The sequence below is a fragment of the Mobula birostris genome, chromosome 32, assembly GCF_030028105.1.
Source record: "Mobula birostris isolate sMobBir1 chromosome 32, sMobBir1.hap1, whole genome shotgun sequence".
NCBI classification, from domain to species: domain Eukaryota; kingdom Metazoa; phylum Chordata; class Chondrichthyes; order Myliobatiformes; family Myliobatidae; genus Mobula; species Mobula birostris.
This window is the reverse complement of record NC_092401.1, coordinates 9,665,027-9,692,675: the sequence shown is the minus strand read 5'-3', so window position 1 is coordinate 9,692,675 and position 27,649 is coordinate 9,665,027. Positions and strand designations below refer to the sequence as shown.

General features: G+C 39.2%; 1 protein-coding gene across 6 annotated transcripts in view; it reads right to left on the bottom strand.

The window, feature by feature from the left end:
- Window positions 1-27,649, bottom strand: part of ilf3b (interleukin enhancer binding factor 3b) — an 81,135-nt gene that overhangs the window by 12,122 nt on the left and 41,364 nt on the right. For 4 of the 6 annotated variants that reach the window (XM_072248196.1, XM_072248200.1, XM_072248197.1 and 1 more), the window contains 12 exons: window positions 25,587-25,678; window positions 25,058-25,153; window positions 23,575-23,686; window positions 23,008-23,105; window positions 22,814-22,925; window positions 18,423-18,530; window positions 15,318-15,523; window positions 14,400-14,540; window positions 10,848-10,985; window positions 10,567-10,704; window positions 8,952-9,114; window positions 8,253-8,360 (listed from right to left, as the gene is read on the bottom strand). In XM_072248196.1, the coding sequence (XP_072104297.1) occupies window positions 8,253-8,360; window positions 8,952-9,114; window positions 10,567-10,704; window positions 10,848-10,985; window positions 14,400-14,540; window positions 15,318-15,523; window positions 18,423-18,530; window positions 22,814-22,925; window positions 23,008-23,105; window positions 23,575-23,686; window positions 25,058-25,153; window positions 25,587-25,678 (1,512 nt within the window). Of the gene's footprint in view, window positions 1-3,438; window positions 5,929-8,252; window positions 8,361-8,951; window positions 9,115-10,566; window positions 10,705-10,847; window positions 10,986-14,399; window positions 14,541-15,317; window positions 15,524-18,422; window positions 18,531-22,813; window positions 22,926-23,007; window positions 23,106-23,574; window positions 23,687-25,057; window positions 25,154-25,586; window positions 25,679-27,649 lie in introns of those variants that run through there. The other 2 variants (XM_072248202.1, XM_072248198.1) reach the window with 2 other exon arrangements.

Sequence of the window (27,649 nt, the reverse complement as noted above, 5' to 3'; positions counted from 1 at the left end):
CTCCAACATACATGTTGTTCTGAGGTTGCATTGTATTTTATCAAGTTACATCATTAGGTGAGCACGAGAGGAAATCTAACTGAACATCTTGTACACTTGAATGCTTAAGAAACAAAGCATTCAAGAATCAATTTCAAATGGTACTTCATACATTTTTACAAGAAACTTGGTCACAGATGAACCAATCTTTAATTTAGATTGTTAAATCATTTTAAGTTCTTAAACCTTTAGTTTAGTACCTTAAACAAAATGGGTTGCAGAGCAACTTTAATTGAGACTGGAATATTCAGGAAATTTAACACTAAGTTAAGAAATTCAAGATTGCTTTTTAATCAGATGACAAATGTGAGATCAGGATTGAATTCCATGATAGCAATTGATCTCTCAAAGGCAGGTATCACTGAAATATCATTTTAGTAATTGTCTATATAGTTAATAGACTTTTAGTAAGAGGCATTTCCTTTCTGACCAAGGGTAAATTGATATTTCAAAAATATCAAATTTACAGAGCTTTGGCTAGGTGGAAAAGTTCACACTGACTTTATTGATACTTGCAATGAAGCAGAACAAGTACTAAAATAGTTCAAGGGACCAGATACATATTCTTTACATTTCCTTTTCCTACAGATCATGAGGCTGAGGAAATAGCCTAAAGCCGTAAAATCATTCATGGTCAGCTAGATAGGATATTTGAAAGGGATGGTAATGCCAGACCTATACATAACCAATGATATCTTCCAGTGAAGAATTAGAAAAATTAAAATGTGGTGCATTCAAGAGATGCCAGGATAAGCCATGGAACAACAGGCTAATGAGCCTTACATCAGCAGTGGGTGATTTATTGTAAGAGATTAAGAGAGGCTGAGCGGGGATTGTCAGCACAACTTTGTGCATGGGAAAAAGTGTCTCACTAATTTCATTAAGTATTTTGTTTGAAGAGGGGACTAAAAGGAATGATTACAGCACTACAACAGACATTGTCAACATGGACTTGGCTTTTGACAAGGTCCTATAGGATATAAATATCTTAGATGAGCTAGCCAACTGTATACAAAATTGGCCCTGTGGTAGTGGAGTTATTTTTCTAGATTTAAGGCTGTGATTAGTAGTGCGCTGCATAGATCAGTACTGGATCTACTGTTGTTTGCCATATATGTTAATGACTTAGATGACAATCCAGTATCACGGATAGTGAAGGTGGCTGGAAAGGTTGCATTTCACTGGACAACAAAGATTTTGCTTCCTGAATACTTTTGGGTGTGTCTTACTACGAATTTCCCCTAACAAGCACCATTTTTATTTGTTATTTCAATTCATAATTCAAGTCAATCAAAACGTTACCCACAATGTACGCTGAAATAGTTTTCATCTTGCTCAGGCATGCTTTGGCAGGACAGGATTTAAAGTCCATAAAAGCACTTTTATTTAGGAATTATCCAGGAATTAATCACCAGATTGATTCCTGGGATGGCAGGACTTTCATATGATGAAAAACTGGATCAACTAGGCTTATATTCGTTGGAATTTAGAAGATTGGGGGGTGGGGAAATCTTATTGAAACATATAAAATCCTAAAGGGATTGGACAGGCTAGATGCAGGAAGATTGTTCCCGATGTTGGGGAAGTCCAGAACGAGGGGTCACAGTGTGAGGATAAAGGGGAAGCCTTTTAGGACCGAGATTAGGAAAAACCTCTTCACACAGAGATTGGTGAATCTGTGGAATTCCCTGCCAAAGGAAACAGTTGAGGCCAGTTCATTGGCTATATTTAAGAGGGAGTTAGATATGGCCCTTGTGGCTAAAAGGATCAGGGGGTATGGAGGGAAGGCTGGTACAGGGTTCTGAGTTGGATGATCAGCCATGATCATACTGAATGGCGGTGCAGGCTCGAAGGGCTGAATGGCCTACTCCTGCACCTTTTTTCTATGTTTCTATCACGCACACACCACTTTAGGCATGGTTTTTACATGTTTATCAGTTTGCGATCCTGTTAATGTGCATACTCAACACACAGCATATTGGGTGTACTCATTAAAATAATTGTATTTTCAGGAGTACTTGTGATAGATATAACTGAAAGTATTGAGGCCATTGCAACATTGGTGAGACATTTGCTGTGACAATCTCAAAGATGGAGTATGAATCCTCTTATTAAGAAAGCCTATGAGCTTTACTTCAGGTGTAAAATTGGAGACAAGACAAAGCTTGGGCTCCTCACATTTGTTGTGCAACATGCACTGTTGATCTTAGAACTTGGCTCAGAGGTACTCTGAAGTCAATGCTGTTCGCTGTACCAATGATATGGTGAGAGCAGAAGGATAATGTGACAGACCGCTACTTCTGTTTGACCAGTGTCTGGTTTTTCCTGCTAAAAACAAGAAATCCATTGAATACCCCGATTTCCCTTTTGCCATGAGACTTGTGCTAGTCTTCCAGTACCGAAGCCACCAGAATATGGTGTCTAGAGGCAGACGAAGATGCCACAATACATGAGCCAAAACTGGAAACGACACTTATACTGATAAATGTCGAGTGAGCCTCATCTGATAACTTAATCTGAGTTAAGTGACCCAGTCAGAGAATTGGGTTTGTAAAAGGCAAAAGGGAAAAGGGTTCAAGGCTGCAAGGCAGGAATCTGCTATCACCAGGCACAAAAATTTCTGTGGGAAGGATTTCAATTTTTGAGACAAGTGTTCCCCAGGTGTTTTGTTGGTTCACAAATCAAATTGGCCAATGACAGGTAATTTGAAAAACTTCTAGTGGAACTGAGAAAATCACATGGAAGGCATTCAAGAATGTTGTTGAAAATTTTCTTGGCAACTACAAAGCACCAAGCTACATGCAGCTGGCTGATAACATGCTTCAAACATTCAAAACCATAAGTGCAACATGTCACTAAAGATTCATTTTCTACATTCCCATTTAGACTTCTTCCCTACTTGGTGTCAGTGACGAGTACGGTGGAAGGATTCACTAGGACATTGCGGTCATGGAGAAACGGTATCAGGGCAACTGGAATCCATCAATGTTGGCTGATTATAGTTGGACACTTAAGCGAGAAGCCTCAGTCACCAAGTACAAATGAAAATTTTCAAAACACATTTTTAGTTTAGTTGATCTTCTGCAAAGTGTCAGCACCATTAAGCAATTAAACACTTTATATTCAATAAAAGTTAATTTCGTTTCTCCAAATTCCTGTAAGTAGTCCGAAGTTATATTTGTGTTCAGCTTAAACCATCTATCATAAATTTAAAAATTCTGAGGAAGTAACACAAAAAAAAATTTGTTATCAAGTGTCATGTTTAACAAGAAACATAAGATTCTTCAGCTGAACAAGCACAGGCTTGTAAAGGTAATTGCGACTCCAAGTGATAACAATGGATATGGTGTGTGGAAACACCATTCCATCCCGGACGCATTAACACTGCTTCAGAGTAAATGAGTTAAAAACTTTTATTGAATTTGAATGAAACAATTTGACATCAGTCCTAATTAAATTGCTATACAATTGTTCTCATAGAAAAAATTGTTACAACACAAAAGCAATAAAAGGTTGAGGCACAATAAAATAGGTCATACAGAAGATCGCTTGAATTGCAACCCTACTGCTTCAACTGAAATCTTTATCAGATATGGCGGCATCAGTATATACCACATCTTACTGTCTACATTAGAAAAATCTCAATTTAAAACAAAGAATCCAAGCCCAGCACAGAGTGAAAGCAAAACTCTGATTTGAATCATTTTGATCTAGCCGAACATCAGTAGAGAAAATGCTGGAAAGAGTGAAAGATGTGGGAACATAACAACAGCAGGACCAAGCAAATATCAACATACCATTTTTAAAATGAAATGTCAATTTTAGCTAGAGGGCATGATTAGCAGAATTCATTAAGGGATGAGAATGGGGAAAAAAAAAATCAGTAGATGTTGAATATTCAGATTTTTTGAAAAAAATGTTTGCTGAAGTCTTGCAAGGACAAATGCATGGAACAAGGCAATACATTGGCACAGAATAGGAATTTGTTCACATACAGATAGCATATATTATGGTTTGGGCTAACAGCTGCAACTGATGGGAAAAAAATGTAACTTACTCCGCTTGAGTACAAAACAGAAAACTTAATTTAAAAAAGGGACAAAGACTGGGTGGTGATGTTTGAAAGACTTGGTTGGTTTGTACTCAGGTCACTGCAATCCAACATACAGAGACAGCGAACAATTACAAAGCTAAATGAAATGCTGGCCTTAGTAGTGGAGGACTCAAGTACCAGAATATCATTTTACTGGGATTTCACCGAGGTCCAGGGATATTGTGTACTGTTTTGTTCTCCTTACCAAATAAAGGATATACTTGCCTTAGAGGAAGCATAAATATTCACTGGACTAGTTCCTGGGTTGGCAGCATTTCCAACCAAGAATGAGATCTCATTCAAATAGAAGTCCTTGAAGGCTGGAAAGAGAGCATCACTACTGCCAGCAGCTGAGAACCAGAAATCGATTTCTTAATAAAGGTTAGGCAATTTAGAGCTAAGGGGGAGAACTTTCTTCAGGAGGTGACAAATCTTTGGAATTTTCTACCCAAGTGTCAAGGCCCAAATCACGGAGTTCATTCAAAAAAAAATTCTGGACAGCAAATTAATTGAGCGATATAAAAAAATTGAGTGAATAATAAAAAAAAGTGAGGTAGAAGATCAGGTGCTGTGAACAGGCTCAAAAAGGACAGTTTTCTCCTGTTGTAATTTTTATGCTTTATCAAATACTGCCATACAAATAATTTAATATACTAGCCAAAACACCATAAATTTAACCAGTAAAACAAAGGATTTTAGATAAAATTCCACACTGAGATAAACACATAGTAAACATTAATCCAGCGATTTAATACAACATAGCATTCTTTCTGCTCCCTGACAGAACCCCTTTATATTACATACTGGTAGATTCACAGACACAGACAAGTATAAGTAGAAGAGATTATTATGTAATCAGTAGCTAGAAATATGACAAGTGCACTTGCAAATAACACTCTAACCAGCACTGAGGTTCTTTCTGATAGAAGTTAATTTCTTAAATAGCAAAATGCCAGATGATTTAATCCAGCTCTCAATCAAAATATTCCTTTTCAAAATTTATGAATGCTGATTAGAATAAATTAGTGTCCAAATCACAACACCTAATCTGTAAACAAAATTAGTTGCCACCAGAACTTGTGAAACCATTATTAAAACATCAGTCCAACATGTTCAAGTACTGTTAACCAAGGTCATTTTGTTTTTCTTTCAGAGAATGAAAATATCCATATCCATGTGACCAATGTAAAGCTCTAAATACAGAACTGGTATTTTAAAACTTTATAGGAAATGTTACCCAACCATGAGCAACAGTGATGCCATACAAAATAAAACATGTTACTTTCTGCCAACTACATGTTCCATATAACATTTAGGATAACCTTTAAATTATATTAGAGTTAAACTTCAATACTCAGGCTGACAATAAAAAGACTATCATAGGGTGAAAAAATATTCAGAGCCAGAACCGTTTCTTTGGATAGTAAAATTCTTTTGCTTCTTCCATTTCTTTATCTCCTTCCTCCTTGCCCACCCCCCAGACTTATTGCTTTATAGGTGATCTTGCAGAAGCCTCCTCCCCAAGTCTTGCACAAAAACAAATACTGCAGACAAACACTTCTGTGATGGATGGCAGAATTCGGAGTCAAAATCAGTGTGAATTTGCCGTTTCAGTGGCATCGACAAGAAACCAGAGTCCAGATGAAGCAGTATAGTCCAGCATGTGTTTACGGGTTTGGAGCATCAATAGTTCAAATGAGTTAGCCCAAACTGGGAGGGGCAGGATTTTGTATCAATTTTCACCCTCTAGCCAGAGGGAAAATCTTGGAAGCTGTCTTTGAAAAAGTCACCTACAGCTGGGAGACAGAGCAGAGAGAAAAAAAAAATTAGGCGTGCTTGGTAAAAGGTAGAATGCCAATTTTTTTTTAGATTTCTCTGCTCCTGTCACCTCGTGCAAGTGTCTTTTTCTGAGGGAAGCAGCTTCCTTGAGTATAATTTCAGTTGATAAATGCAGTTTGCTTCATGTGGCTTACAAAGCAGAGAAATATAAAACATGCCAACTGCAATTCAGCAACAAGCAGTGGGTACAGACATGCTAGAAGACTTCTAGCAGAACATCCAGTTCACAGGATTGTCATTAAGTACACACCACCCAATACAGAACCAAACTTCATACTGAGCTAGTAGATCTCAGCCAATGAGATAAGGAGAGGGGAACCCAGTGTTAATGAGGTTAACACAGCCAGGTAAGGGCTAGATCAATCAGAGCTGCTACACCCACTTTTAGCAAAATAATGACCCACACTTGGATGAGGACATCTAAAAAATTAGCTGTAAAAGCCAGCAAAATCTACATCCTCTTTCAATTGCATTTTTTAACGTTGAAATCAGTAACCATTTTAAAAGTCAGTGCCATTATGACTGCCAACTCAAAATGTTAACCTTAACTTCAAATAATACAGCACAGTACAGGTCCTTAGGCCAACAAACAAGCTGACCATTTAATCTACTGTAAGATCAATCTAATCCTTTCCTCCTACATAGCTCTCTATTTTTCTATCAACCACATGCCTAAGAGTTTCTTAAACATCCCTGATGTATCTGTCCCTACCAGTAATCCTGGCAGGGTATTCCACACTCATTATTCTATAAATAGCCCGAGCTCACTCAACCTATCCTAATAAGACATGCTCTCTAACCAGGATGCATACTGGCAAATCTCCTCTGCACCTTCACTAAAGCTTCAATATCTTTCCTATAAGCAGACCAGAACTGAACACAATAAACTTGTCTGACACCTTACTAACAACCATATACACTACTTTCAATTAATTTTCATCACTTTCTTGAAAAATTCCATCAGGCTATGAGATTATAACCTGCCCCTCAAAGCCATGCTTCTCCAAATGCATGCAAATGCTGTCTCCAATAGTTCGCCCACAATTGAACGAAGAATTAACATTTGCCACCCTCCAATCTTCTGGTAATACACCTGTGGCCAGTGAGGATGCAAAGATTTGCCAAAGGCTCAACAATCCCTTTCCTCACTTCCCATAGTAACCTGGAGTCAGAATCAGAGACGGGATTCTGATCCCATCAGCCCCGTAGATTTATCCTAATGTTCTCCTTTCTTAACATTGACATGTTCAATGTTGACATATTAACCTGTCCTATGCTGTCCTCACACAATCGTCCAAGCCTCTCTTACTAATGAATACTGAAGTATTCACTGAGGATCTCCACTACCTCCTCTGACTCTAGGCACATTTCTTCTTAACCCTGATCGGTCCTACCCTTACTCTAGTCATCCTCTTGTTCTTCACGCATTTGTAGAATGCCTCGGGGTTTTCCTTAATTCTACTCACCATGGCCTTCTCATGTCATTTAGCTTTAAGTCCCTTCTGAAGATCATTCCTAACCACCTTATAATGCTCCAGAGCCCTGTCCGATCCTTGCTTCCTAAACCTTATGCTTGTCTTCCTGTTGACCAGGCAAATCCACATCTCTTATCAAAATTGGTTCCTTCTCCCTTCCATCGTTTCCCTGTTTCAATGGGACAAACCTGTGCAGAAATGCATGCAAGTACTCCTTAAATAACCTCCACATTTCAAATGTGCATTTCCCCGAGTATATCTGTTCCCAATTTACACTAAAGTTCCTGCCTAATAGCATAATTCACCCTCCCCCAATGAAATACTTTTCCATACTACCTGTTCCTTCAAGGTTTTGGTAAAGGTCAGGGAATCATGGTCACTGCTCCAAAATTCTGACCCACTTGGGCAGGTTCGTTGCCTAGTATGGCTCCTCTTCTAGTCAGCATGTCTACATACTGTGTCAGGAATCCATTCTGGACACACCTAAATCCCGCCCCATCGAAACCTTTTGCACTAATGAGGTGCCGATCAATATTAGGAAAGTTGAAACCCTCCCTTGTTATTCTGCACCCTTCCAAAATCTGCATCGTGACCTGCTCCTCATGATCTGCTCTTTTGCTATGGTCTGAGGTCAACAAGCATTATTTCCCCATATTTAAATACAAGGGATTAAAAAATACACATTCTATTTAGCACCACCCTTCTCTTACAAGCTCCCAAAAGGAGGATCAGAAAGTATTACCTACTTGCTGGAGAATAGCATGCAATGTATGAAGTTGTCAGATGTACTTTAAAAATATTCTTACCATATCCACTTGAAGAATTAGAAGATCCATATCCATAGTTGGAGCTACCACTTCCTCCTCCTCCTCCACCACCACCATATCCATAGCTTCCTCCACCATAACCAGTCCCTTTTTTTTGGGGGGGGGGGGAGAGAGAAGAGATGAAGAAGAGATCAGGAGAGACACAGTCAGAGTGGATAGATGTCCTTACATGAACCACAATAATTCAGAGCCCATTTTTCAAGTGCATTAATCTGAGACACTAATTTTCTACCAGTTACACAGAATTGCATATATCCAAAATTCTACAACTGCAGACATCAATTTTAAAGGCCTGAGCAATCCCTTCATCCCAATAAACTTAACAAGGGTATACAAATAATTAAAAGCCCAGCCAATATCTAGTGTTCCCATTCACAGCACAAGATAGCATGCAGCCTCAGAATGAAATGGAAGACTATATTTCAACCGAAAATTGTGACTCATTTTTATCAGACCTAAAGAGAAAAGAGCCAGCCTTTCAATTTTAATGAAAATGTTCCACAAAATAAAATTGTGTGCCAACTAAGATTGTTTCAATAAGAGAAGCACTGCTGCTGGGAATATCTTATAGTTACAGCATATTAAGAGCTACCTCAAGCTGGCTCCAAGGTGCAATGAGGGGCATTACAGCACAAGCTACAGAATAAAGGCAAATTTATTCTGTAAATAAGGCCTTACCTGAAGACAAGTAGCCAGAATTGTTGGAAATATTGAAACCACCTCTGCCACCTCTTCCACGTCCTCTGCCCCTACCTCTCTGTACAGGAGGGCCAGTGGGAGGACCAGAGGGAAGCACTCCCATACCCATTCCACCACCAAATCCCATGTTGTGCTGCTGTGGCTGTTTAGAGAGAAATTTATATGTTAAATTAAATCTGAAAGCTTTCTGTAGTGTAGTACAGTCATTAACAAGTGCTTTGGTTTTCCCGTTTCATCTATACTACAAATGAATCTCAGACTGGCTGTACCTAATACCAAATTAAAATGTTGCACAAACTAAGCATACAGTAAATGGGCTTTGTACATTTCTACTCCACTCAGACCGAACCCACATTCAGGCACAATGGTGACAGGAAGACTTTTTTTCCCGCTTTACGTCCTATTAAGTGGGTGCATGAGAGAAGGCGCAGTTAAGTTTTTAATTAAATGAAACAACAAACTGTGTGGGTGATCCTGCTGTTTCAATTATTCATCTAATCCATTATAGAGAAAATGCAATTCTGCTTCATTTGTGAGTTGTACAGTCTTCACCCTTAACAACTTTACTTTTTTATCCTACATTTAGGACCTGAATTTAGGATCACAATATCTCGAGTAGCCTAACTTTCATTAAATTTTAACATCCTAATCAAATTGCTTCAAAATTCTCTTCTTTGGTCTAATCAAACACATGAATTTATCCAGGTTCTCCTTTCTTTGAATTTCTTAAATAGATTTTAAACATCAAACTCAACATACTTTCTGTAATGTTGAGCACCATGTGACTAAGATTGCTTATTTTTTATATTCCATATATTGCTCAAAAACAGAATTCTCTCCATTTTTTGTCATCCCATTACCTTTCTCTTTAAGACAAATTCACATGCAGTAACCATTAACTTGAGGAACCCAGATCTTCAAGTATATATTTCATTCTTTGATCACAGTATCTTCAATATAAAGCCTGATCCCATCTTCGCCTAACGTTGCCAGTAATGCTTAAATTATGAAACGTCATCCAAATTGTCAGCCAGAGCCTGAAACCTTGTATTGTTTAACTGGAAGAGGAAAACTCTTAGCAGTGCCAAGCCCAGCTGCAGGGAGGCGGGTCGGGCATGAGGCTAGCAACCCTATCCTGTATAAACGCAGAGCTTCAGGAACACTAACAGAAGTTCCAACAACCTGACCCTGGGAGAGGAAGAATCTTCATAGAAAACATGAAATCATGTGGTGAAAGCAGAAACTACAAGACCTTTCGCATAAGACTAAGGAATATCTGTTGCTAGTGACCTATGCTTCAGTAGGAACGATGGGCTTAAGTATTCTAGCATTCTGTTCTAAATCACGATGTGGTGGCCCTTACAGAAGCTTAAATATGAATTTACAAGGACAATATAAATATTGTAGTGAATATGGATGTTCTAGCCAAGTAAGCTTCCAACTCGTGAACAAAATCATGATTATGAACACAAACACCTTTCAGTGTTAAGCACATCTAAAATTAAGGAGCCTACAAATTACTGTTGAGAGCAAAGTTTGATCTTTTTTTTTAAAAATAACCCGATGCACAAACATACAGTTTTAGAAAATCTACCTGAATAATCCTTTTCTTCTTTACCTCCATAGGAGGCTGGTGGGGAAAAAGTTTTTCCAAAGCAGCTAGTGCAGCATGGGCTTTTGCCACTTTCTTATTGGAGCCTGATCCAGTAAATTTCTGACCATCAACTTCAACCTGGAGTAAATAAAAAAAGCTTATTTCTTAAGATGACAAACTACATTAACATCACTTGCAGCATTTTTGATTTTCAAACTTATCTGCAAAAATTTTCAAATAATAGTTCTTACTTTCACATTTTTATTAAAGTTGATCCTTACCTCCATAACAAACCGCTTGTCATGGCTACCACCCGTCTCAGATATTAATTCATACTTAAGTCCCCTTCGCTTCTCATTTAGCTCCATTACTGGATTTTTCCCTTGTTTGGTCAAAATTGGGCCTTGCTGACGTGTACTCTAAATAGGTATTAGAAAACTATATCAATTGAAAACACCAAAAAAAATGAGGGGAACAATTTTAAAGTGACTGGAAGAAAGTATAGGGGGATGCTCACAGAAATATTTAATTATTTCACCAACGATACATACCACTGAGCAATAAAATACTCTGAAAGGAAACCCCTGACTACACAAGAGTTAAGAGTAGTTCTAGTTTGAAAGTAAAAGCCTATGAAGGCAAATAGTGATAGACCAGAAGATGGAGAAAATGTTAGTAACTTATGAAATTATTGGGGAAGAGAGAGAGAAATAGCAGCTGAGAGTGAACGATCAAGGAATATGAAGACACTGCAAGACATTGGGAGCATTAAGTAACTTTTAGATAGGCCCATTGATTAAAGAAAAATAGAGTGTTATGTAGAAGAAAGATTAGATTGATCTTAGAGTAGGTTAAAAGGTCAGCAAACATTGTGGGCCAGAGAGACTGCACTGTGCTGTAGTCTTTTATGTTCTATTAGCTACAAATTTACAAAAAGGAACAAAATAACAAGCATGTGCTGGTCCCTTAGAAACTGAGACAGAGGAACAGTGAACAGGAAATGCTAGGGACATTTAGATTTTCAATCTAAATTTGACCATGTTCCTTTCTAAAAAAAAGTACCAGTGAGCCTTAAGTCTGTGGTGGGAAAGCTGTTGGAAAAGATTCTTAGAAATAAGATCTATGGGCATTTAGAGAATCATAGTCTGATCAGGGACAGTCAGCATGGCTTTGTGAAGGGCAGATCGCATCTGACAAGCCTGATTAGAGTTCCTTGAGGTGGTGACCAGGCATATAGATGAGGGTAGTGCAGTGGATGTGATTTTAGTAAGGCATCTGACAAGGTTCCACACAGCAGGCTTATTCAGAAAGTCAGAAGACATGGGATCTAGGGAGGTCAGAATTGGCTTGCCTGCAGAAGGCAGAGTGTCGTGGTGGAGAGATACATTCGGATTGGGGTTGTGACTAGTGGCGTCCCACAAGGATCAGTTCTGGGACCTCTATCTTTCGTGATTTTTATTAACGACCTGGATGTGGGGGTAGAAGGATGGGTTGGCAAGTTTGCCGACGACACAAAGGTTGGTGGTGTTGTAGATAGTGTAGAGGATTGTCAAAGATTGCAGAGACATTGATAGGATGCAGAAGTGGGCTGAGAAGTGGCAGATGGAGTTCAACCCGGAGAAGTGTGAGGTGGTACACTTTGGAAGGACAAACTCCAAGGCAGAGTACAAAGTAAATTGCAGGATACTTGGAAGTGTGGAGGAGCAGAGGGATCTGGGAGTACACGTCCACAGATCCCTAAAAGTTGCCTCACAGGTAAATAGGGTAGTTACGAAAGCTTATGGGGTGTTAGCTTTCATAAGTCGAGGGACAGTGTTTAAGAGTTGCAAGGTAATGATGCAGCTCTATAAAACCCTGGTTAGGCCACACTTGGAGTACTGTGTCCAATTCTGGTCGCCTCACTAGAGGAAGGATGTGGAAGCATTGGAAAGGGTACAGAGGAGATTTACCAGGATGCTGCCTGGTTTAGAGAGTATGCATTATGATCAGAAATTAAGAGAGCTCGGACTTTACTTTTTGGAGAGGAGGAGGATGAGGGGAGATATCATAGAGGTATACAAGATATTAAGAGGAATAGATAGAGTGGATAGCCAGTGCCTCTTCCCCAGGGCACCACTGCTCAATACAAGAGGACATGGCTTTAAGGTAAGGGGTGGGAAGTTCAAGGGGGATAGTAGAGGAAGGTTTTTTACTTAGAGAGTGGTTGGTGCGTGGAACGCACTGCCCGAGTCAGTGGTGAAGGCAGATACACTAGTGAAATTTAAGAAACTACTAGACAGGTATATGGAGGAATTTAAGGCGGGGGGTTATATGGGAGGCAGGATTTGATGGCCGGCGCAACACAGTGGGCCAAAGGGCCTGTACTGTGCTGTACTATTCTATGTTTTTAATGTATGTTAGTAGCAGAATAGGAGAGAGAACTTTATTCAGTCACTCCCACTACAGAAAAATAAATGCTAACTAAATTAATATGACTAAAGAATGACAGATTCCTGAAAGTAGAGTTTTAAAAGAAATAGCCAGAGAGTTAGATGTATTTGGTGTGATATTTCAAGGTTTCCCCCGATTCTAGAGAGCATGGGGTTTTCCGGCTTCCTAGAAATATTACTGTATTAATTAGGAATTGCGAGCATTAAAACAAGGAGCTATAGCCAGTTGCTCCAGCTAGCATCTGTCATTTGGAAAAGGCTTATCTTATTCTATTAAATTGTTAGCAGAATATTTAGGATTTCATAATACAATTTTCATAAGTTTACTTTCACTTTGAGAATGGAGTGAAAAGAGTGGACAATGGGCAATTAGAGGATGGAGGATACTGAATTTCCAAGAAGCATTCAATGAGGTGATTGCATAAATACAAGTTCCTTATACTAAGCATAATGTATTAGTATGGATTGGTTACCCAATAGAAAACACAGGGTTGGGGCAAGTGTGTCACTCGTAGGTTTGCAAGCCAGGGTGGTACTGGGATCAGAGATTAAGTGTCAGCTACTTGCAACTGAGATTACCAATTTAGATAAAGTATGAGTTTACCACTTCCAGGTTTGGTGATGGTGCAAGTGTGGGTGGGAATGCAAATTTTAAGATGTCAAAGCTAAGTTAGTTAGTTTTTATTTTTAAGCAGAGAGTGGTGGGTGCATAGAATGCCCTGCCAGACTTGTAAATTATTTGCAAGTACTTATCCACTTACTATTCAATCCAATGTCCCAAGCCATTGTGGCTAAATTGCCCATCAATTTACTCCATAATTGCCATACTTAAAGCCCTAGTTTCAGAACTACTTTAGTTACTTTCAAAATGAATATGAAATTCTAACAACTTATGGGCACTATTTTGAATTTTAATAATTCAAATATTGATGAATCTAATCTCATTATACATGACTCAAAGTAAAATAAACTGCCCCACAACCCACTGCCATAAGGAACACACTCCAATGTGCCTGTAAAATTACCTTTGCTAATTTATTCAGCAAAATCCACATGGAGATTAAAGCTGTCCATGAGTACTGTATTATCTTTCTTAGAAGCCTCTTTTTATTTCTCGATTGATACTCTGTCTAATGATATTTCACTGTTGGAAAACCTAAAGACTAAACCCACCAAGATTTCTTAGGTAGGCACATGGATGATAGAAAAATGCAGGACTATTTAACAGGGAAAGATTAAGCTGATCTTAGAATAGGTTAAAAGGTCAGAACACCAGTGGGCCAAAAAGCCTTTATTGTGTTATGGTTGATAAAGCTGTGTCCAGAGAAAATTTCTGCAAATGTTGAAAAAACTGTATTTCACCATAAAATGTTTCTTTTAATATGAAGCCAACAGATATTATACCTCAGCTTCTGGAGTTATAGCAGGTGGTTTTACGGTCACTGCTGCAGGGACTGGAGTGACAGGCTTGGGTTCTACTTTGATCAGTGTTTCTTCAATTTTCTCAGGTTCCACTCCTGTTGGAAGACCTTTGTCTTGCAAAACCTGTCAGAAAACTAGTTATGACATCAGGTAGGACAGACATCCTATTACTCAAATTACAATATCCCAAACAGCAATTTAGTTTACCCAGCTAAACAGAGTACTTGGGTAATTGGCACTACCGATTGCTCCAAGTGCTCAAATTCCCCAAATTAAATAGCAACTTCATTGGTGGAAGGCACCTGTGATGATATACTTTACAGCTAGCAATAAAGTTGAACTGTTGCCATGATGCGATTTAATCTCATCACCAAAAGCTCATTTCCCTACCATCCCCACCAGCCAAAATTACCTGAAGGTGCCCTCCAACTCTTCACCTATCTTCTAGCTAAATGCGAACAGCTAAATAAAGCAAAAAGATAAAACTAGTACAGTATCGATCCCCAATCTCTATATGTCACAAGTACTGCAATATACTGTGGTTTCCCTGATTACACCAAGTTGCTGGTACAAATTGTGTCCAGTAAAGTTTGTGGCCTTTGGTATCATTAAGCAAAGCTATTCTGTACACAACTCCTTGAACTTTGATGAATTTCAAGTATTTATCATTTTCATGCCAAAGTACACCAAATTCAACAATATGCAGTTGATAGTATTCTACATTATTCCAAATCAAAGGATCATGAAATACTACCCCTTTGCTTTCATAAATCAAGTTTACTTTGCCTTACACATGTCCCAGACAGAACTATACAAGATAATACGGCACCTTAAACATGTGCATGCAAAAATATTGGGATTTATACAAATATTACATTCAACGTTTAAAAATCATAATACCTTGACCGCTACATGAAGCTTGGCAGTTTTTTTAGATGGTCCTGATGCTTCGTAATTCTTTCCATCAACTTCCACAGACATGGTGAATACTGGAGCATGGACAGGACCCGTCTGAGATATTAATTTGTACTGAAGACCAGGCCGTAATTGATTGAGTCTCATTAATGCATTCATTGCCTGTGCTGGCTCGACCTTTTCCTCTGCTGCTGTCGGCCATAAACAATAGTTTAAGCATAATTTCTAATTTACAGAAAATGCATCACATCCTTTAAAAAAAAAAGAAAAATTTCCTTTGGCTGAATTCTGATTTGTCTTTTCACCCTACCACACTATTAGATGCATACATTTATCTACATACTACTAAAACTCTCATGCTCTGTCTGTTTGTGATCTCCAATTAGCATAAACAGTGCATTACAGCAGCACATTTTTTGGGGCTAAATCGAACTAAAATGCGCTAACTTACAGAATGCAGGCAAAGTTCAGGGTTATATATTCATATAAAATTGCTCATTCGCCAAAATCAACAGGCTCGCATTCATCCGAGAGCCAATCCGCCATTGTGGAAATCGGGACGCAACAGCCCAACGCATGTGCACAGCCAGCCTCAGCAGCGACACCTACTGGAGCAAAAAGGCAGGACAGCTCTATTTCGAGGGGCCACATTCTGCTAATCACCATCAGCAAGTGCAGGATTAGGACACGGTACACCCATAAAACCCTTTGCTGCAGTCAAAGGACAGCAGTGACTATATCACGTCCATTTAGGACAGCGCCAACCACATCAAGAATAATCAGCATCCTTTGGTGTTACTGCTTCGTGTCTTCTATCCAGCATTAGGGTGAAAAAGAAATGGTCAGCCTAATTATGCCGCGTGGAAAGGGAAGGGTGACATTATGGTCAAGAGATGACGACAAACATCCTCGGGAAGCAGCAAGGAGAGGGAGAGAACAAGTCTCGGATGAGGCCAGGGCTGGACAACTCCAGGATCAAAGAGTCAGAACAAAAAACGATGAGAGAAGAAGAGACAGAGGAGGAAAGGCATGCATATCTCTAGGATCAGAGACAAACAACAACAGAAGAGATGAAGAGACAGGGGATGAAAGGGCTGCACGTCTCCAGAATGACAAAAACAGGCACAGGAGGAGGAGAGAGGAAGAGACAAAGAGGATGAGAAACACACATCTCCAGAATCAGGGACAAAGAACAAACAGCAGAAGCGACAAAGAGACGGGGGATAAAAGGACTGCACGTCTCCAGAATGACAATAAGAGGCACAAGAGTGGCAGCTAAACCAGAAATGATGCCATCAAAAGTGTCCTTCGTTAAACGAGGAGCTATATTTGCTTTGCTACACGTTGTTCTTCTTCAATAAACTGAAGTTTTCTACTTCAGTTTCCAAAGCAAAGCGATACCAATAGCATTCAGAAAAACTTAATGTTCATTCTGGTCACATCAGATTGCACTACCCTTCTCTCAAAGGGTGCCCCAACGAGTCACACCGTTGTCCAGTTAATACTCCAAACCTGGTCTTGGCCAAACTGGTCCAAACACTAGTCAGAAATGCAGACTACTTCAAGATCCAGTAGTGAAACCATGACCATACAAGTTTACAAAATGTCTTGCTCATTTCACAACTCTTAAGCATCATAGAAGCATTTTACAACGAAGTGATTTGGTGAGCAGCACTGGCTACAATAGTCACACAGAAACAAAGGACTGGTGTTTCCACTGAATCATACCAGTGCCCTGAATACCACAAATGAGGGTGCCTAAAGAGGAAAACATAGGTTTAGTGAAATATAGAGAAGACTGCTGCATTATTCTCCAAAGCTCCAGATAATGACAGGAAACTCTCAATGCAGTTAAATAACTTCCAGTAGTAAGTTGCCAATTAACCCTTTTGACTTCTTAAACTAAGTTTGCTTTGCCTTGCATTTGTCCCAGACAGAACAATATAATACTGCACCTTAAACATAACTGCATGCAGAAATATTGGCTGCCTCAGGGCCCGGACAGTTTGCAATCATTGAAGGAACAATGAATTCAAAAATTGCATCAAGATATTTTACAGGAAAATGTCAGGATAGTGGTCCGTCACCTGAAGCTTAATACAAGTTGGATAATGCAACAAGACAATGATCTGAAACACAAGAGTAAATCAACAACAGAATGGTTTAAAAAGAAAACTTGTGTTTTGGAATAGCCAAGTCAGAGTCCAGACCTTAACCCAATTGAGATGCTGTGGCATGACCTGAAGAGAAGTTGTTTATGCAAGGTATCCCAGAAATATTGATGGACGGACACAGCTTTGCATCAAGGAATGGTCTGAAATATCTCCTCACCATTGTGCAAGTCTGATCAACAGCTACAGGAAAAATTTGGTGGAGGTATTGCTGCTAAAGGAGGTTCTATCAGTTATTAAATACAAAGGTTCGCATACTTTTTCAGCCTGGACTGTGAGTGATTAAACAATGTGATGAAGAAATTGTGTCTGTTATTAGTTTAGGTAGACAGTGTTTGTCTATTATTGTGACTTAGATGAAGATCAGACCACATTAATGCATAAAATCAAGTGATTGCAGAGGGCTCACAAACTTTTTCTTTCAACTGTAGCTAGGGTGACTAATACTTTTGCACAGTAATGTACTTGTCAACATGCAGCACTGAGGGAGGGGTGTGAGACAGGTTGCAGAGAAGCAGTGCTAGGAACAGGAGTGCAGGCACACCCAGCTCTGAGATACTAGGCAAGGTCATTTGATTCCAAACAACTGGTTTATTGATCCTTACAGAATGTATCTCTAGTGCTTCTTGTTCCCTTCCCTTAACCATGATTGCCCTCTCCCTGCTCCCTTCCCAATCTCAGCACACAATAGCAACCCGTAGCTGAATCAGGTTAATCAATACACGACATAAAATTTGGTTTTTTTTGGCATGAATGCAATACACAAAATTACTACAGTGTTATGCAAAAGTCTCATACAGTACTGTTATTTCAGTAAAATTCATGCTTGTCTGATCTTAAAGCACACCTCACTTGCAAAACGCAGTGAACAATTTGTTAGTGAATAACATCTACTGAAGCAGTAGCACTGCCAACTTGCCTTTCTTTTGAGTTTTCTTCTTCTTCTTGTTTGGAGACTTGTCCTCACCAGAATCTTCGTCCATTGGCCGCTTCACCGGGGTGCTGAATGCACTTGGAGGAATTTGCACTGTAATATTTAACAGTGAATAATAAGTGGCACCCAACAGATGAACTGCAGCAACTCAAGGTATAAAGGCAACACTTCCCTATTATGGAATCCTTAAAGATATTCCTTCCCCACCAAAAAAATACTTCATATAATTAAAATCATGGACAGAATAATGCTTTTGATTTGAGGAACTTGCCCCAATTTTTCAGCACTGTACCATGCATGCCCACACAAAGTAAAATACCCTGTTTATTATATTATCAGGAACTTGCATAGTTGTGTGCAGGGCAGCGTCAATGTCATGATACCAAGTCTCATTTGTATAAGGGTATCTTAATAGACCAGAGGTTATGGTTCTTTCACTGTTCTAATCTCCAATATATATGCAGGCAAATTGTTGAAAAAGTAATGCTAGGAACTGCACCCAGCCCAAAACCTAAAGAGAGAAAATGAAGAATGCACCCACATGAAGGTAACTTAGAATAAAATGCAAAGAAAGAGAAGTTGAAAAGGAATTTTCACATAAACACTGCCTTACAAACATGGTTACCCATTCTTGACCTTTTAATAATAAAACTACAAGGTAGATATTCGCTATCACATTATGCTCTTCATTTTCGAAGAAGGACCATAGCCTTGCATTCCCCCCTCCCCTCCAAAATGAACCCAAATATTAACATACAGATGTTGCCTATCAGAAATTCCTCTCTAACTCTGGTTGGCAAAGCAAAGTCAATTTAATCTCAGTCCCCAATTTTAAGCAGTACTTTTTTGTTCAGTGGGGGTACAGACCAACAAATCTGGTTTATAGCAATATTTCCATTTAATCACTTCACATTAACAGTATACTCTAACTGCACTGTACTTTCATTGTACAATTTTTTTTTTTAAAAACCATTGAAGTCACAGCCAGAGAACTATTATAAAACTGACTCCAAGTCCTGTTTTAACAATCTTAAAGTACGCTCACAAACAATCCTTTCTGAATGTCACATTTACTTCCAGGCTATAAAACTCATTTCCACCATTAAAACTCGTGTGTCTGATCCCTTCGGCATTTCAGTCACCAAATTCCCCAAGTGGTGTTGTTTTCATATGTGCAGTAGTTAAAATCCTGAACTCAAATAAAACTGGATCCAAGAGAAGGTGAAGTGGCTAGTCTTGATGAAGGCGCAACCTCCAAGGTCAACCATTCTCTTTCCAGAGAAAGAATATTTCCAGCAACTATTATGTTTTGTTTTTCCAGTATGAAACTCAGGCTACGTCCACACGACGCCAGATAATTTTGAAAACGCCGGTTTCGAGTAAAAACGACAGGCGTCCACACTAAGCGTTTTTCAAAATATCTCCGTCCACATTAGATGGACACTTGGGCAAATCTCCTCCTACTGGGCATGCGCAGGACACACAGAAAACAAGCGAAGAGGAAACTGTATACTTGGTGCGCGTTTGTCCAGTTACAGAGTAGAAAAACTTAAAAGGACTTACTCTAGGCTCTCGCGCAGGAGGACTTCAAACTAAAAAAAAAACCAAATACTGCAGCGTACGGAGGTAACTGACAGGGAGTTCACAGACAGTATGACCCAGCTGACGACGAACATTGAAAAACTGACCAACTCTGTTGCATTAATAAAGCACCTTGTAAAATGTATAAAACGTCTGCATCAGTGTTATCTTGTATTTCCATACAATGTTACATTAGGCTGTTACACATCTATTGTCAAGAGAGGTAGTTGCATAAATAAGTGAACCACCTTCATACAAGCAAGGACAGAAAACAGGGCAAAATAAGTATACTTATTTATTCAGTAAGCTATGGATCAAAGTATTTGGTGAGTACATTTCTAACCCTTTTGGCTTCAGTCTCGTTACCGTCTGTTCTGAAATTGTTAGGTGGTTGCGTTCAAGAAAACAACGAAATGCCGTGCTGCGGCTATCTGTTCCGGCACGTCATGACAGCGTCTTTAAATAGTCAAAAAAGCTCACTTTACAATTTAACTCTCACGCCGTTCACACCGACTGTGCGTTACAACAGCTTGCGCAGTACCAAGCTGAAGCAGAAAAAAGCGTTGTTGTTGTGGTGTTGTCATGACAGCGTTTTTAAATCTCTCCGGTTACCCCGTACACACTACAACGGCTATTAGGCGTTTTCAGATTTATTCACTCTGGAGATCGTTTCTGAAAATCTCTGTTCTCGGGGGATGAAAACGCCGTTTCAGTGTGGACAGAAGGTCAAAACGAAGAGAAAAAGCTTTGTTTTCAAAATTATCTGGCGTAGTGTGGACGTACCCTCAGTTCCAACATTTTTTCTTTTTCTTGTTCCTTTTCAGTCATCTTCTTTTTGCATCTCCTCAATAGCTCCTGGGCTCAAAACCTCCAGTAACCGGATCCCTAATTTCCTCACCTGCAGATCCCAGTCAGTTTGGATTCGCAACAATATCTCCTTCACAAACACCATTCGTACAGGTGCACTGCAAGGCTGTGTCCTTAGCCCCCTGCTCTACTTGCTTTATAATTATGACCGTGAGGTGAAGTACAGTTCCAATGCCATATTTAGGTTTGCTGACAATACCACAGTTGGCCAAACCAAAGGTGGTGACAAACTCTCCATATAGAAGGGAGAATGAAAGTGTAGATTGATGGTGAGATTGAAGGGAGATTGATGGTGCCACAACCACCATCTCACTCAACATCAGCAAAACCAAGGACTAGAAGAGGACGAGGTGGATGAGGCAAGTCTTCATTGGGATCAGACATGGCAAAGGTCAGTAACCCCATTCTTTGGGATTATCATTTCAAAAGAAATGATACAAGGCAGGCATGGCGGCACCTCTACTTTCTGAAAAGTTTGCAAAGATTTGGTATGTCATCTAAAACGCTTGACAAACTTCTAGATGCATGGTGGAGTGTATACAGCTCAGTCCATCAAAGGTAAAGCCCTCCCTGCCATTGAGCACGTCAAAAGGTGTGGTGTCACAGGAAAGCAGTGATCGTCATCAAGGACCCCACCATCTAGACCATGCTCTCTTCCTGCTGCTGCTATAAGGGAAATGGTACAAAAGCCTCAGGATTCACACTACCAAGTTCAGGGCAAGTTATTACTCAACTCAAGCCCCTGAACCAGAGGGGATAACTTTACTCAACTTCACTCACCCCATCGGTAGAACAATCCCACACACTATGGACTCACTTTCAAAGACTCTTCATCTCATGCCTTGATAATCATTGCTTATTTGTTATTTTGTTTTTTCAGGGTAGCATATGCTGACTTATGTACTTTGATAAATTTACTTTGAACTCCTCTTGATACATTTGTGACAATGATTTCAGCACCCTCTTTGGCACCACTTTTGACAGATTTTCACCACCATAAATATTCTTTGATCTCCCTATTCTTCTCCCTTGAATGCTTGAATTTCAAGTTCTGATTAAAAACAGTCACCCAAAATGCAACCGACTTCCTTTTTGTACAGGTAATGCTGGGCTTGGAACCATTTTCAGTAGTTTTGCTTTCAAATGTAGCATGTTTTGTTTGGCTTGAAATTTATTTTGCTCTCAAGTCTTCAATTTCACTATTCTTTCTAGTTTCTCATTCAATGCCACAATGGACTTAGGCTGCTTCTATGGTTTGAAGCTTAGCTTGCTCCCTCCAGGCAGCATAGCATTTAAGTCACTTTGCATTTGACGTTTACCTACCCAACAGCTCAACATCTGGACCCTTCAGTGCAATGGCTTCTGCTGCTATTGCCTGTGTTCTAATTTTGGGTCTGGAATCCTAATCAAATTGTACAGCTCCTTATATGTTGGGTACATTCACCTTTGTCATATTCAGCAATCTGGTGATATCTGAACTAGATTTAGACTTTTAAGAGACTCTTGGATGGCTACATGGAGCTTAGAAAAATAAGAGGGCTATGGGTAAAGCCTAGGTAGTTCTAAGGTAGGGACATGTTTTGCACAGCTTTGTGGGCTGAAAGGCCTGTATCGTGCTGTAGGTTTTCTGTTTCTAGATGCTTAGTGGAGATTCATTCAACAGTCTGCAGAAAGTAGCCTTTCGACTGCATCGTGTACTATGCACCACAGAGCAGCTTATCACCTTTATTCTGATTTCTGGTCCATGGGGCTAGCAGAAATGCAGGGTAAACCAAATTCCTCTGCAGCAGATAAAAGTAGTTACAAAGAGTTACTTAGTCTGTTAGAATTGCATCAGGGAGAAAACTAGCTGTCTGGCCACAAATTAACATTTTATTATATTTGAAAAGACCAACACCAGGGAAATGTTGGCAGGTTGCTAAGCCTACCTGTATAATCCACTGGATTTTCATTTTTAGGTTTCCTTGGGAGCTTAGAAGGAAGTGGATCCATTCCCAACACCTTATGCAACTGTCCAAATGCAGCTAGCCGCAAGGCATGCTAAACAAAAATAAAAGTTTAACACAATTCAGATAACATAATTCAAAAAGAGACCAACAATTAAAAAATGTTTTATTTTTACCTGACTGCTTTGAGTTATATCCTCTCTTTGCTGTCTGGTAAGAGCACCAACAGCATCAGTAGCTTCCTTTTCACATGGATCATAGATACCAGGTCCATCTGGATTCAAAAGTGGAAACAAAGAACAGAAGGTCAAACTAAAACTTCTACCCAAAGATGAAAAGAGGCACCTAAACAGGATCATGTCACCGCCAGACACCTCAGGAGAACTGAGCCAAATACAAATCACATTCTACAGAATCAGGAATTCAAGCTTAGAGGGCCTCTTATGCTACACAGGCAATCTGACAAATTGCATTAAATTTATGTCCTTTACAACGAGGTGGCAGTTGGATGCAGATGTCAATGGCAAGTAAGTTTTGACAGTTGTATGTGACCATTTACTTTTGAATTAACATTATTTTAGCAAGAGTTAACATGAGGACGCTCAAGTAATTGTACATAATAAGATTTCATACAGGTGAATTGCAGTTATACTGCCAGGTTGCAGACCGAAAGTGAGTAAATAAATAATACTGTAAAAATGTTTAAATACTTGTGAACTGTACCTACCATACCAAATACCTACCAAGCATTAAAATTCCAGAAGCCAAGCATTCCAATACCCTTCGCATTGCTTCTCCTGCACCTAAAGGCCTGTTAGCAGTTCCAATTGCCTTTTCACAGATCAACTCCAACGGCTAAAATTTTAAAACAAGTATTTAAGTTCTTGCCTTGGCTGTAAAATACACATTCAAAATGACCTCAGTATTAGAAGGTTCAAGCTGAAACAGTAGTTCAGAATAGAACAAAGTCTGAGATGGAGAGAGGTGAAACAAGCAAATAAATTTGAAGAAATTATCACAGGTGACTGAACATTAAAACTGCATTCAAAATAAATCATCCATAAAGAAAACAAACCAGAAAAGGGAAGGGAAAAAATACAGAAATATTGTTAACTAATATCCACATGAAAATTTAAAAAATTGCAAATACTAGAAATTTGACAAAGAAGCTAGAGACACTCATCAGGCCAGGTAGCACAAGGTTAATGTTTCGCAAGACCAGAAACACATAGGAGCAGAATTAGGTGATTTGGCACATCAAGTCTGCCCGCCATTCAATCGTGGCTGATTTCATTTTCCTTCTCACCCCATTCTCCAACTCTTGGTGCCCTGACCAATAAAGAACCTGTCAACACCACAACCAAATATACCCAATGCTGTCCTGCACAAGCATCTGTGACCACTGTCTAGGCATTCCAGTATTTGGTAGACTTCAATAAGATTGGGAGGGGAGCCCACATTCTTTTAAACTCCAGGGAGTACATCTACAGCCAAATACATTAACCCTTTCATTTACAGAATCATTCTCATAAACCTTCTCCAGACCCTTTTCAATGCCTGCACATACTTCCTTAGATACGGAGCCCTAAACTACTCACAATATTCCAAATGCAGTCTGACCAATGCCTTATAAAACCTCAGCATTGCAACCTTATCTTTATATTCCAGTCCTCGCAAAATGAATGTTAACAATGCACTGGCCTTCCTTACTACAGACACAATATGCATGTTAACCTTAGGGAATCTTGCACTAGGACTTCCAAGTTCCTTTGCACTTCCAATTTATGAATTTGCTTCCCATTTAAACAATAATATACACTTTATTCAGGTCTAACCATCCCTAATAACATACTGACAAGATTACAAGATTACATCATTCCCAGTTTCTCCCCACAGAACCCTGGCCTCACCTTGGAGATATTACTTTTCTTGTATCCATTCCTCCCACCTCTGCAATTTAAGTTACGTAATTAACACACACAAAATGCTGGAGGAACTCAGCAAGCCAGGCAGCATCTATGGAAATGAGTAAACAGTTGATGTTTTGGGCAGAGACCCTACATCATTTACTCTTTTCCTTAGATGCTGCCTGGCCTACTGAATTCCTCCATTTTCTGTGCTGCTTTGGATTTTTTGAATTGAGGTAAGATCTTCAACATGAAATATTAACCATTTCTTCTACAGATATTTCCTGGCCAACTGAACATGAGACCAAGCTCCACATACCCATCCTTTAAGTGGTGCCCAGGTGGGAACTCTTGAACACAAATCCCGGAGAACACGGATGACAATCACACAAGACTTCAGTCCATTTGCTCTGGCCTATAAAATCATGGATTAGAAAGTTAGTGCCCAGTTACTAACTCATTTCAATTCAGCATAAAATGCAAAACTAATATCTGCAGTGCTACTTTGTCAAGGGTAAAAACGTTTTTGTATTTAAAATGAAATCTACATATCAATCTAGTTTTTTCATAAAAAATTACTCTTAACACAAAGCAGCAACGATGCAATTATATCAAAAAATACTAAGATTAATCCCTAAAACCCCCCACCCCATCCACAGTTCTTTCATCTTACTACTATAGCCATTTACTTAAGTGCTTGTTAGCAGCTGTGCCAAGACAGAAGCTAAATGTCGCACAGAAATTAAAAAATCCAAAATCAATTCAACACACGTAATTAACAAAATGAACAGAATAATTTTAATAAAAACTTTCTACTTTAGACAATAATGTAAGAACAAGATCCAAACCTGGAACCATTTGGCGTGTCGCAGGGACGCCAAGGCGGTTAGGCATTTCTGCCTGTCCAATACATCCGCAGGCTCACTCATCGTTACTGTTTCTATTGATGAAGTGGAATAAGAAGACAGGCAGTTTGACCAAGGGGTTTCTGTCATGCGGCGGGGAGCGGCAGCATCCTACTGGGCAAACAGGGCTCCCCACCAAAAGTCAAGTTGCAGTGAACACTCAACATTTCTATTGAATTTACTTTGTGTACCTAAATGGGGATCAGAACACTAGTGTACACCTGAACAATGAGGAATCTAATGAAATGTATATTAATCTTGAGTATTAATGTTTGTAATAGTTTTCACTAATACACATACTAAATGGCGTTTGAATCCCTATACTTATGTTATTGATGTGAGGAAAACAATGTTCTATTGATGTGACATTATTAAGTCATCTGATCTTGTTAGTTAAACTAAGTAAGTGTAGCTATCAAGTAGGCTTGGGGCTCTGTCCGTGGGAAACCCCCTCTGCCCACGAGGGTCGACTGCCCAGGCCCCCATGACAGAGAGCGTCCAGTTGGTCAAAGGTCCAGCGTCCCTAAAAGAATTGACAAACTAGAAGGCTTGGTAGACGTGATCAAATAGTAAATCCACAGGCAATATCAAAACTTCAAACACCATATTATTTTTATATATACAGTGGGAAACTGTTAAAAGTGTAAAGTGTTCAGATTAAGCCCATTATTTCAAGTCCAACTGTTTGGTGCATAGGCTTTTAGCACGAAAAGTGATATTAGTTCCACTGTTGTATTTCTCAGTCTCCCACTGCATATTCCAAACTTGGTGGCGTCTGCACTGCAGCAAAATTGATGGTCTGGTAGTACCATTACTGACCAGAGTTTCAAATAAGGTCATATTGTTAAGGAGATTTCTGAATAACGAATCCAAATGCTCAAAACTACTCTATGCCCAAAAGTTAAATTACCAATAAATTCACAACACTGTTTTTGGATACGTACCAAAAACCAGATGATTAAATTCTCAGCCAAATCAGCTGAAGTCAATGACCAACCTGACATCCCAAAAATCCAGATCAAGTCCAGGATCAAACTCATATCTATACTAAAATTGATGCTTTCAATGCAAATGGAAAGATAATATGCCAGGGAATAGTGTTTGACTCAGTAAACTTTCAATTTACTCCAGCAATGCATTCAAAACCCACAAATTTTACTAATAAGTTAGATCAGTACACACAGGTTGCTCTTTGTACAAGGAGAGTTGATAAGATTCAATTCCAGTTGCAGGAAAGTAGTGACACTCCATTTTTAAAAAATATTTATTTTATTTCAGCACATCACCTATGCAAACATTAAGTTGAAACTATGGTTATTACTTATACTTCAGGAACCAAGGTAATCAATTGGATTACATTTGGCTTAGTGTCGGACCCTCCAACTGTCAAATGAATGCAACTTCCCAATCTCCTAAAATGAAAGAGCTCAATGCATTTGGTAATTAGCAGTTGGCTTTGCACTGAAATTCAAAGGCAAAGATGTGAAAGATGTGCTTATCACTTTTGCCAAAACTTTTGAGGTTTTAAGACAATTTGGTACTATCATCATGTGTTCTTGGCTAATATCTAATAGAAGTGTGTTACTGCAATTGCTCAGTTCATTGCATACAATAAAACCAGCACTTTATCCCATCACAATTGGCTACATTTGAAACAAGTTAGAGTGCCAGACCAATTAATTCACAAGGCTTGCACTTTCCAAGACATCTTGCTACATATTAGACTATAATGTGCATTTTCTCCAATCAGGAGTAAAAAGTGCACGACTAATCACATCACAGATGTCAAAAGCAATACCCTGCAATTGAGGATGTGCTGATTTTCCACAATTTGTCACAAGTTCATGTTTAATAGGAATTACCGCCCAGAAGGGAAAAAAAGAGATGTGCAATTAGAAGGCTCTAAGATTATTGACTCAAGTAACCAGCACACTGGCTAACTTATTCCTTCCTTTCTATGTGCCACTTGGAAAAGTGTTGCACAGTAATTTTACAGAGCAGCAATA